The 11,444-nt window shown below is 47.6% G+C and overlaps 1 protein-coding gene across 1 annotated transcript in view; it reads left to right on the top strand.

Moving 5' to 3' along the window:
* Nucleotides 1–11,444, top strand: part of LOC109384663 (collagen alpha-1(III) chain-like) — a 103,461-nt gene that overhangs the window by 5,522 nt on the left and 86,495 nt on the right. The window contains exons 2-3 of the mRNA XM_019646194.1: nucleotides 15–199; nucleotides 465–1,063. Of these exons, the coding sequence (XP_019501739.1) occupies nucleotides 15–199; nucleotides 465–1,063 (784 nt within the window). The remainder of the gene's footprint in view (nucleotides 1–14; nucleotides 200–464; nucleotides 1,064–11,444) is intronic.

Here is an 11,444-nt window from a genome sequence, read left to right as displayed (position 1 = left end):
CCTCCGCCGCGCAGCCCCTCGCGCCGCCGACCGGCTCTTCCCTGCGCCCGCCTCTCGTCCCAGGGAAAACCTTCTGGTCTCCCGCCCCCGGCGGCCACAGCTCCACGGGTTGGGGCGCCGGCTCTTTGTCTCTCTCGCGGGAGGGCCGAAGAGGGGGCGGCGAGGGCGGAGGCTCCTGCCCCGGAGGCCGAACGGACCGGTGCGGCGGGGCCGGGCCGGGGAAAGCGGGCTGGTGTTGGGGCCGGTCTCGGTGGCCGACGTGTACCTGGCCCCTCCTCGACCCCCTTGGCTTTCAGGTTTCTCAGCTCGGTCCTCCAGCCTGTCACCTTGCCGGCCTCGGTCTACACTTCTGTGAAAGGGGGCAGCCATGGCACCCGCTGCCCAGGGGTGTGTGTGTGTGTGTGTGTGCGGGGGGGGGACTTGGCCGAGATGAAGCGCGGCCGGCCGGGAGGCGGGTGAGCGAGCCATTGTCTCCGGGGGCGGCCTGGAAGGGACATCTGGGAACGTGGTGGCCCTGGGGGGAGGCGTAGGGCGGGCGCTCGCGGAGCACCGCCTGGGCGGCTTGCAGGTGGAGGCATTGCCAGGTGTCTTTCCGGCGAGGAGGGGGTGGCGGTGGGAGAGGCGAGCTTTGCGATCCGGAGGAAGCGCGGGGGGCGTGACAGGGCGTCCCCGGGACCCCCGCGGCAGTGCCTCTTGTTGCCCCGGCGAGATCCCGCGCGAGCCGGGTCCGCGTCCGCGCGCCCGGTCCCGTCTGCTCGTGCGTCCGGGCGGCTGCTAAGGAGCTGGCGGCGGCGGCCTCGAGGCCCGCCGTCCGGAGTGCAGTGCCCAGCGGGCCAGGCGCGGGGCAAGGAGGATGCAGGCTCGGCTCCGGAGAGCCCAGGCGGGAGGGCCGGGGCGGGGCCGGGGCGGGCGCAGGGCGTGTGCGGGCTGCTGGCGGCGGCCCCTGGGAGGTCGACGGGGCCAGGGGTGCTGGGAGGAGCGGCTTGTCATAGGGCGCGCGCCGGGGGTCAGTCCGCGGTTCGCGTTTCTCCGTGGCCTCTCTCAAAATCACCACCCAGATTCGGTGAGATCAGCTCGGTAATCTGGGTCACAGGAGCAATTTGCAGCGGGAGGGCGACGGTCAGAGGCAGAAGTTAGCAGTATTAGTGGATGGATACCTGGGTTAGTACTGTTTTCCCCCTCGATTTCTTGATCTTTGCCAGGCGGGGTTATTTTTTAGTCAGTTTTACAGATTGGTTGTGGTTGGGAGTGACATATGCCGACTCTACAGTGTCAGCTTGGGGGTGATACACTCCTTAGTGCTCCCTCTCCCCGTGAGGTCTTTGCAGAAAGCAAAGGTTTAAGAAAACGTGAACTCCTTGAAATGCAAGCCTTTTTTTTTTTTTTTTTGGGTGCACCTAGCCGGATAGAGCAGCCCCGTGGTTACCTCTTAATAGCAGAACTGGGTCGTCTTCCCTTCATGCCCTGAAGCTAAAGTCTAGCTTGTCTTCTCTCTGACTCTACCACCTGTCACAAAATAATAGATCCTGTGCAGAATTCAGCTCCTCTCGGTTAGAAAGGCTCCTGTACCCTGCAGATGGAATTTTTGGTGCTTGTGGGACCAGACTTTCTTACGTCTCTATTATATATACATAGTAGAGAAATCACTTCTTATGTTCATAAAAGCCCCCAAAGACATCAGGTTGGACTGGACGCCCACAGAAGACTTGCTCCCTGTCAGTGTGGCTCTCCCCAGGATTTATCTGGGGAGATAAATCTGTTGGTGGCCATGCCTAGGCCCTGGCTCCTGTTCATGTTCAGTTTGGGGCAGAACCAGCCAGTGCTGCTCACTGCTTTGCTCCTTTCTTCCACCCTCCAAGACGATCGACATACCGCCCCTCTAATTGTTTGACTTGGAATCAAGAGTCAGGGCAGATTTAACTAGGCAGCAGTTGCGCTTGTCCCATCCCAGGGGTAGTCTGGAACGTCTTTTAAAAGTGCTTTTCCCTCCTTTGGGTAGCTCTGAATCCCTGACCTAGATCTTGGCTCCAGCATCTAGGGCAGTGATGTCTAGCGGAGGGTAGAGAAGGACCGTTCACTCTGATTGGTGGGAGTAGGATGAGGGGTTCGGACAGTCAGGGCCCACCAAGCAGGAGGGTCCTGGTCGGGAGTGTACCTGTTAGACTAGCTCAGGTGGGTGGGGCTCCTGGGCAGTTATGATTGAATGTGGATGGCTGAATGGAGAGGCCAGTCCATCAGTAAAATCTGACATTCCTTCCTAAGATGTAGAAACACAGAAAAGAGGTTCTCATTGACTGGGGTGGACAGATGAGGGTGTGAACTCATTTCCAGGGTGTTTTTGAGCCTGGTACTGAAGGTTGCCCACGTGACCCAGACAAGGTTGCCTTTCATTTCTTAGCCCTGGGACTGTTTGCCTTTCCACCTTATTTTCTTGCCTTCTTTTTATTCCTTGTCTGTTCTGCATTAAATTTTATCTTTGTAGTCACACATTGAAAACTGGTACCCATGGTTGGGTGAAAGAAGGAGCAAGACTTCAGCATAATAGGACTTTTATACAATTAGAACAGGTCAGGAATAGAACGGGCTGACGTGTGATGTCTCCGCTACTGGAAGTGCTCAAGCAGGGGTGCTGTCACCTGCCAAGGTTCAGAGTTGGGTGCTGGGGACAGGCCTCCCACACTTGGAGAGGGGTCTGGGGAGATGGCTCGGGTTGTTTTGCTTTCTTGAATTCTGTGGTTCCCTCTGACCCCCCAGCACCAAATGGGTAGTGATTCTCCACTTTTCTTTGGGTTGTTCAGAGCTTCAGAGCAATGACTGCCCTTTCTCTCTGCCTCGTGGCCCCCATTGTCCATGTCACTCAAGGTCTGACCTCATATGCTGTCATTTCACTTTCCACACAGGTCCATGGCACAAAAACTTGTACTCATTTTGGCAATCCTGATCCCCCTTTATAGATCTGGCACTAGCAGGCAGGTCAATTAGTGTTAAATTGGATTGAGCTGAAAAATGTGGTTAATGTGTGTTGAAGGGCTGCTGAGGTTTTCTGCAAGCGTTAGTGAATTTCAGACCTCACTTTTCTCCTTTGCACAGAGCTCAGCACCAAAAAAGATAAAGCAGATTTCAAAGCAAAAGCAAAAAAAAAGCATCACAGATGGGAGCTAGCACGGTTTTTTTATTATGTTATTTTATTTATTTTCCAGAAGGCTTTTAGGGAGGTTGAGTGACTTGCTCAGAGTGGAACTCTGGGCCGGGAAATGCGTTCCCCGCTCTGGTATTTTTTCCCCCGGATGCCTCTCATGGCCAGGATTTCGCTTACATTAGTTCTCAACCCCACTGGGACCAATCACTTTTATTGCCAATCTATTTTGGGGCTCTATTCTTGTGGCAATAAATCATTCTTTCAGAGCTCTCTATTTAACCTTGCAAGAGTGTGTGTGTGTGTGTTGGGGGGGAGCGCTTACATAAAATGCATTATTTTTAACCTGCCCGGCATGTTTTAGGTTGGCATTAAATGAATGTGCAGAGAATAAAGGTGTGTGGTTATCCTGAAGCATCGTGGCCCAGTGTCCTTGGTTTCTTTCATTATTAAATCTTATTTTGGACTCTTGGCTGCAGCCCTTCTCTTTCCAATGGGATAGATGAAGAAAGTTGAGTGTTACTTAGGAAGGGAGCAGCATGCATATCTTTCCATGTTTTGATATGATGGTTTCCTCATAGAATATCAAGGGAAGCTTTTCTTCATATTTATGCTTCTAACTAACGCCGCTTAAGTAGCTGGCCTTCAAGCTTGCCAGGCTGCCTCCGTGTATATTTAGAGCCTGGCACCGTTGGTCTTTGTGAGCACCAGTAATAATTATTGTATTACGAAGTCGGTCTTTGTTACCCGCTATATTTTGTAAAGGGAGGTTCAAGAAAATGTAATTTGATAGTGGATGTTGGTTTCTCCTTTTTCAGTGGCACAGTGAGGCTCAATTTTAGAGGAAAGCAAAGAGATAGCTAAAAATAATCCTGGAAGTGACTTTCAAGAAATCAAAGAGCAGTGAAGCAGTCATTGACAGAAACTTTTCATTGAGACCTTCTAAGCAGACTTACAGATTTATTGACTGGACAGACTTATTGACTTGGCGGGAGTATTGTCTTTTTCCCTCTGCAATTTAACCATTCAAGATTCAAATGAAGATTTAAATGAAGCCATTTTAATCATTTAAATAATGACCAAGATTTAAATGACAATAGTTCTGTTCAAAATGAAGCACGTGGTTTAAATATGTTCTTGAAATATATATTAAGAATATGTGATTAGGATGGTCTTTTTAGACCTTTTAAATGTTAGGATAAATTTGGGGTTTCTTTCTGACTGAAACTGAAAGATGTGTTTGAAGCTGTCATAATCCAAATGAGCTGTATATGATGTTTATTTTAAGTTTATGTACTTGACTCCTCTACTGAGAAAATAAAATTTTATCTCATATCCTTGGCAGAATTCCAGAGAAAAGTCAAATTCTTAATCAATAGCCACACTTTACGGCCTGGTAAAATCACTTATATTGAAAGGGATGAATTGTGCTTTACTATAAAAAGCAGTTTTAACATCCCCCTTCATTCCTCCTCAATTCTGTAATGAATTGGTTTTTATTTCCTTAAGTGCATTGTCTTGACACGTTTTTAGCAGTGCCTGGGCAGGAACAGCAGCTACTCTGTGGCCAGTAAAGAGATGGATTTGAGTGAGAATCCCGGTGTCCTGGTGGAATGCAGTGGCCGCTCTGACCTTGCTCCTTCTCATTTCTTTCTCTCCTGAGTGTTCGGCTGTGTGGACTCAGGGGAACTGACGGGGTGTCTGCGTTATTTGTCTTGTGGATGGAGATGCTGTCTTTTATGTCCCGTGCATGCTTTCCAGCCCCATTTGAGCTGATGGGGGCAGTGACCAGGATGGCCCAGGGCTGGGAAAAGGAGGCAGCAGCGGGGTCAGGTGGTGTGGGACAGACTTCTGTGTCCTGTTCTACTCCAGATTCTTCTGAGCATTCAGCAGAGCAGGGGGCCAGGGGATGAGGATGGACGGGGGGTCCTCCTCAGGAATGTTCTTAGGAGTTGAACTGAGGAGTTCTGGCTGATGGTGACTCAGCTGAGCCCTTCTGTAATTCCTGTCACTGTCCTCTGAACTGAGGGGAAAGAGGCAAAAAGGGGACAAGGGCCTGCACAGTGTTGGCTTCTGCTGCTTCCCCTCTGCCCTCTCCCGCCTCCTGCCCCCTGTGCCCACTGTGGAGGTGCTGCCTCTCAGGGCCTTTGCCTCAGGGTGCCCAGCCCCACCAGCCCCCGATTTCCCTCCACCTCTGCCAGTTTACAAAGAGGGAGCGGAGGTATCTGGCTCGATTTCCAGTGTAGCCTCCTAGCCTTTCGACATTATTCAGCCTTATGTGCAGATGAACGTTCTCATTTATGGGGAATCTTGTTCTCCTGTTTAATGGTTACCAAGTCCATAAAGGCCCATTTTCACTTCTCATCCACCAACGGAAACACTTCGTTTGCTTACTGAATAGTTGCTACCCTAATTTCCTCTTTGTTATTCCCTCTCCATGTAAGGAAGCCCCTTGAAACCCAAGTTATTAATCACCTGACCCCTGGGAAGGTTATATGTCCAGGGCACGAGAGTGAGAGTGTGTAGACTTCCAGCATGAGGCGGACGGAGGGGAGGTGGAGGAACAGCGCAGCTTCTGGGGTTTCTCATCGTGAGTTGTAATATTGGGTCCAGTGCCAGGTGTGCTGTGGAAAGGTATAACCTCATTTGGGTGAATAGTATACTTGAATTTTAGATGACTGACGATTTGAATTAGCGACCTGTCTACTCCTGTCTGGTTGCGGAGGCTTGTGAAGGAATCTGTAGAGCACAGCTTGTATTGTGGACGCATTACCTTGTTTGGGCTTTGTCTGAAATTAGTCGAGCAGTTGCACTGACTGTGGGAGCTTGAATGAAAACAAAAAGAATGGACTCTAGGTCTAGGGTCCTTTGGGTTACTGGTGTCCATGGGAGTTAATCAGGCTTATGTTCTACAGTGTGTAGTCCTCTTATGGACAGTGATGGGTTGCACTTGGTTTCTTTTAAGGAGGGGTTCCTGCAGGGTCCTGGCAGCTATGTGGACCCTCCCCGCTTTCCCTTCAGTTCCAGGAACCAGGTACATGGTATGCTGCACCTTCCTGTCCTGCTGCTGGGAACGGCTAGGGGCCCTTTGCTGTCTGGTGGTGGTGGTAGCATTGAACCAGTATAGCTCCGAACAGACCAACGGTTACATCCATTCAGCCTCTGCTGAGTGAAGGAAGGCAGTCTCAAGAGGCTACACCTACTGTACGGTCCACCTGGGTGACATTCTCAAAGACAGAACAGCAGAGAGAGAACAGATGGGTTGATTGCCAGGAGTTAGAAGTGGGAGGGTGTAACTACTACAGAGGGGCAGTGTGAGGGGCATTTGGGGAGATGACGGAACTGTTCTGTATTCTGGTTGTGGTTGGTGGTGATTATATGTATCAGAATTCATAGAACTGTACACCAAAAGAAAAGAAATCCAGTTTTACTGTATGTTAATTTAAAACATAACAAGAGAAAAAGCTAACAACACCCTGGGAGTGAACATTTACTACAAATCAGACAGATGAATATATACATAATAAAAAAGAGTTTCTTCAAGTCAGTAAGAAAAACAATCCGAAAAGGAAATAGGCAAATAGACAATTTAAAGAAGTACAAGTGGCCAATAAGTAAATAAGTCAGCCTCGCGAACAGTTAAGGAACTGCAAATAAAAACCACGAGTTACCAACAAAACCCAAATCCAATATGAGTCATTTCTCTAGGTAAACTGGAGCCAAACTGTGTTCTCTTGGAAAGGTTTGAAAGATCATCGTAGTCACTCAGACTGCCTTGTGTGGGACCAAACTTTTGAGACTTCCTAGGGGCAGTCCAGGGAAACTTGAAAGATACTTATGGGGAAATAAAGGTCCTTTCCTTGGGCTCTGGAAGAAGTGTTCACTTGGGAGAATCCACATAGCATCTACGTCGAGTCCGCTGACTTAAAAACAAAACTATCTTTAGAAACGAACAGTCACCATTTTTCGTGCTTCAAATTTTTCCACTCCAGTGGATTTTGCTCCTGTCCAGATAGAAGAGAGAGAGAGTGGTACATGCAGGATGGTCTGCAATGTCTCAACATTCCTGGTGTTAAAAAAGGAATTCTAGGGGTTAGCCTCATTTTGGGGAATGGGGCTTGTTCCTGAATTAGCATCATGTGAGCATCTGTGGTCCCCTGTTCTGCGGCCTTCGTGTACATAATTGACTTTGCAGCTACCTGTTTCACAGTATTGATGGTTAATGAATGAATTCATAAAGTGTCAGCCCCCGCCACTTAACATTCATAACCATGAAATAAAGCTAGCCTTGAATTGAGGAAAACACAATTCAAATTTAAAAGCCTAATCCTCGAGTATTTTTAGATCGTGTTTCCTGCTGTCTTTTCTCCCATGTATGCACATGTATGTATAGATCTTAAAAGTCATAAGACACCCCACTTTGGAATAGGTTGTTTCCATACAAGAAGGAACAAATGAATATATCAGAGACTAATATTTGAAATCTACTTTAAAATAACCTATGTCTCTTAGTATAATATGTATGACGTCACATGTATAAATCACATGTACACTTTAGGGCAAAATGTTTTAATTTGGAAATTATGTATCTGAAATGTCTGTAAAAGGTTGGTCAAAACAATATATATATATACATATAATCATTTTCCATCATTTATTCCTTTTACTTCACTTCCTGTTCTCACATTGATCTATATCTCAAGGATTCCTTTTTTCTTGTCACCGGTTTTGAACACCATCATGGCTGAGGGCACTCCTGGGTAATTGGGATCCTGCAAGCTGTACGTTTCCTTACTTGCATTTACTTTTAGTTAATCCTTGTTCTGCATGACAGATGTGCTAGGATCTGCAGCAGTAACACACACATTTTATTCGTTTTTGGATAACTATTAGTTTAACCTTTAAATGACAAGTGCCAAGAGGTCCAATCCCTCTATTTATTCTGAAGGTATGCACAGTTATTGGGAACAATATTTTGATTAGAATGCTATAAATATTTCTACTTAACTAGTCTCACTCACACAATAAAATCTCTAAAGTTTAAATTGTTTAATATTTTGGGGCCGGCCAAGTGGCACGTTGGTTAGGAGTTGGCTTGGAACGCCAGCTCTGAGCAGCAGGTCCCCGGTTTGAATCCCACATGAGGGCCAGTGACACTGCCCTTTACAGCTAAGATGCTGAACAACAGCTCAACCTGGAGCTGGGCTGCCGTGAGTCACTAGTGATGGTGTAGGCTGCAGTGGGGTTGGCTGGCAAGCGGGCGTGAGCTTTCGTGAACTGCCGTGTGCCGCCGTGAGCGACCATCCAATGGCCGGCGAGAGACTGCCTCACCCAGGAAGAGCTCAATGATAATACCAACATGGGCCAGTGAAGCGACGTCCTCCACAACTAGACTGAAGAACAAAAGGACAGCAACCTGTCTGTTTCCCTTCCCGGATTCCCCCAATAAAATCTTAAAAAAATAAGTAAATAAATAAGTTGTTTAATATTTTGGCATCCAAATACCTGGAATAAATTCCTGATTAGTCTAGTACTAGGCGAATAGATGTTTCTTGTTTGTAGGTAGCTTTTTTTTTTTTTTTTAAATTCATGATTAGAAATTCTTTCCGTCCCTCACTGCCTTTTCTAGGACCACAGTGATGACAGCTGGCATGCAAAGGACCATCACTAGCTCATAAATCCAGATCGCACAGAGGCAGCATATATCTCACACTTTATTTTAGAGTTCTTTCACCTCCATCTACATTTTGTTGCGCTTGTCCTAGCATATCTTGGGTTAGGAGCTTTGAGAACCAGTGCTAATTTAGTGGTTTCCAGGCCATACATTTTCTTCATGTGACAGTTCAGTTCAGATTTCCCCTGGTAGGTTGGCTCTGCGAGAGCAGTTTCTCATGAGGGAGGCTTCATGTACAGTTATTACGTTTTAGCGTTTTGTTAGCTGGTCTGTGATCTGTGTACCTGTTTCTTTCCCAATATTTAACTGCAGTCCATGAGCTTCAAGATTGGCAGGATTCACTGTGAGGCATTTCTCTCCTCCCCCGTGGCATTGCGTATTAGGTCCTGTCTCACCTCTGCTGGTTGCCTGACTCATTGAAGGGTTCAGCCTATTAGTGAGATGGGACCTGTCCCCTGAACCACATGCATTCCTGGAAACCTTTGATTGTAAACCTTTTTGTGCAGGGTTGAGAGGGGATCACTGTAGATTTCCTGTGACAGCCTGCAGTGTGGACATGGGGCTGTTTTTTTGGAAACTAGAATGGCTGGCAGTCTTGTGATGGCCCGCTGCCCTCCCATGCTCTCTTTTGTTCTAATCTAGATCTTTAGCAGCTGCTCCCAGAGCAGTGAGAGGCCAGAACGCCTAGTCGTCAGGGGTAGGATAACACCTTTGGAATTAGAAGAAGTTCATCCAGGAAGCAGTCACCTGCTTGTAAGGTCATAGGATGAGATGTAAGATATCTTGTTTATTTTTTCCAAATGCCATTAACACCAGTCCTATCCTCCAAGAAAGGCTTTCTCTTAACTTATCTCCACTACTGACAACACTGGCTGCCATCTGAAAGCCTCTGACTCTACGTACCGTGCACGTGTTTCATAAACGTTTTCCTCGTACAAAATCAAATTGCCGCTTCCAGCAGGCGATGCTGTTCTGTGTTAGGATGAAGATCCTAGCTGCTAGTGAGACCTGCCCCAGGCTGCACTGCTGGTAAGGGCTCGAGCTGGAATTGAAACCCAAGTCTGCCAGCCCACAGAGCTCCATGCCCTTCCGTTCCCGATGGAAGGAGAATAAAAATGACCCTCAGCATCCCACAAGGTCCTGTGTTGTAATTTTCAGACCTTTAAAATTGGATACGTATATCTTTGTGTGTTAAGGATCGAAACTATAATTTACAAGTCTCACACCAAACAAAACTTGAGTGGAAGATTCCAGGATACAGCAAGCATTTTTCTCATGTTGGTCCAGGCCCTGTAATTTCGTTTCTATGCCTTTCCTCTTCTCACCTAATTAAAACCGATACTCCTTTTTACATAAATAACCAGTAACCCCAGCTTTCCCTCTGAGACATGTGGCTATGTGAGCTTTCCTGGGCCCCCCCACCCCAAGTCTCTGAGGAGTCCGGGTGGGAGTGTGGCCGTGCTTCCCTGGCCTGGTGGACCTGGACTGCAGTGCAGGAGAGGAAGTCTCTGTGGAGGTCCAGGTTGGCAGAGGGAAGTTTGGGACTGGCCAGAGAGGCTAGCCAGGGAGGGAAGCTTTTCCGCCTGCTGCTGCGTGTAACTGCTGTGTGTGACACATAAGGATCACCAGGGCCTCCTTTCTAATTTAGGAGGGGAACGGGTGGGGGCATGGGGAGGGCTGGAGGCTGCTAAGCTGCTCTTTTGGGGACAGTTTTATAAGGTGGGTGTGGTAACTCCAGGGTTCTCTCTATAGCTACTTTGTTGGAGCCACTCATTTTGATGCTGTTAGTCATTGAAACGAAGTTGAAGTTGATGATGTGTCGTCCTGGAGAATAGGGTTATTTCTCATCGTCCTCTTTTAGCGACATATCTCTTGGGCATGTGTTCTAGGTTTTTCTATTTGTGGGTGAATTTTCGTCAGTTTCGCCTCGTGCGGCCCCTGTCACCATGGTAGCCTGATTTATGGGATGCCTGCTCAGGTTTCTCTCCACATGGACTTCCCAGCACCATCCCCACACGGCGAGCATGGTCTGCTTTTGTGTGTCTCTGAGGAAGTCCGTGTCTACCTTGGACTTTTTAATGTTTTAGTCAGAGGATGATTGAAATGCTGGTATCTTGGGTGTAGACCTTATATAACCAGAAGGTTTATCACACTCTAAAAATATACACTTTCCCTTCTGGTTTGTTCTAGGAGTTTCTATAAGTTTCAGGGTTTTTTGTTTTTGTTAAAATCTTGCTTTTTAAAAATTTCTGGAATCAAAAGAGTAGGATTGGCCTGTATTTAATGTGAGATTTTGGGTTGCTTTGACATACTATTTTAGTTTATCTTTGGTTTTAAACTATCAAAGGAGGAACAAAGCCCAAATTCATATAACTTAACCAAATTGAGATTTTAACTGTATTTTGGCTATTGCATTGGTTCATGTCTTCATTGTTGATTACATTTAAAGTTTGTTGGGTGTTTGGTTTTTTTGGATGGTGGGACAGGCAAGTTTGTTCTGAAAAGCCAGAACTCATGTTCAGAGAAGCAGGAACTGCCCAGTTGTCACTGCTGCAGCACACGTGGGGACCTCCCCTCCTCCCCTCTCCCTCTCCCTCTCTCTCTCCCTCTCCCTCTCCCCCTCCCTCTCCCCCT

This window comes from Hipposideros armiger, unplaced genomic scaffold (genome assembly GCF_001890085.2).
Source record: "Hipposideros armiger isolate ML-2016 unplaced genomic scaffold, ASM189008v1 scaffold_98, whole genome shotgun sequence".
Taxonomy (NCBI): Eukaryota; Metazoa; Chordata; class Mammalia; order Chiroptera; family Hipposideridae; genus Hipposideros; species Hipposideros armiger.
The sequence above is the reverse complement of the archived record's forward strand: the minus strand, read 5'-3'. Positions and strand labels throughout refer to the sequence as shown.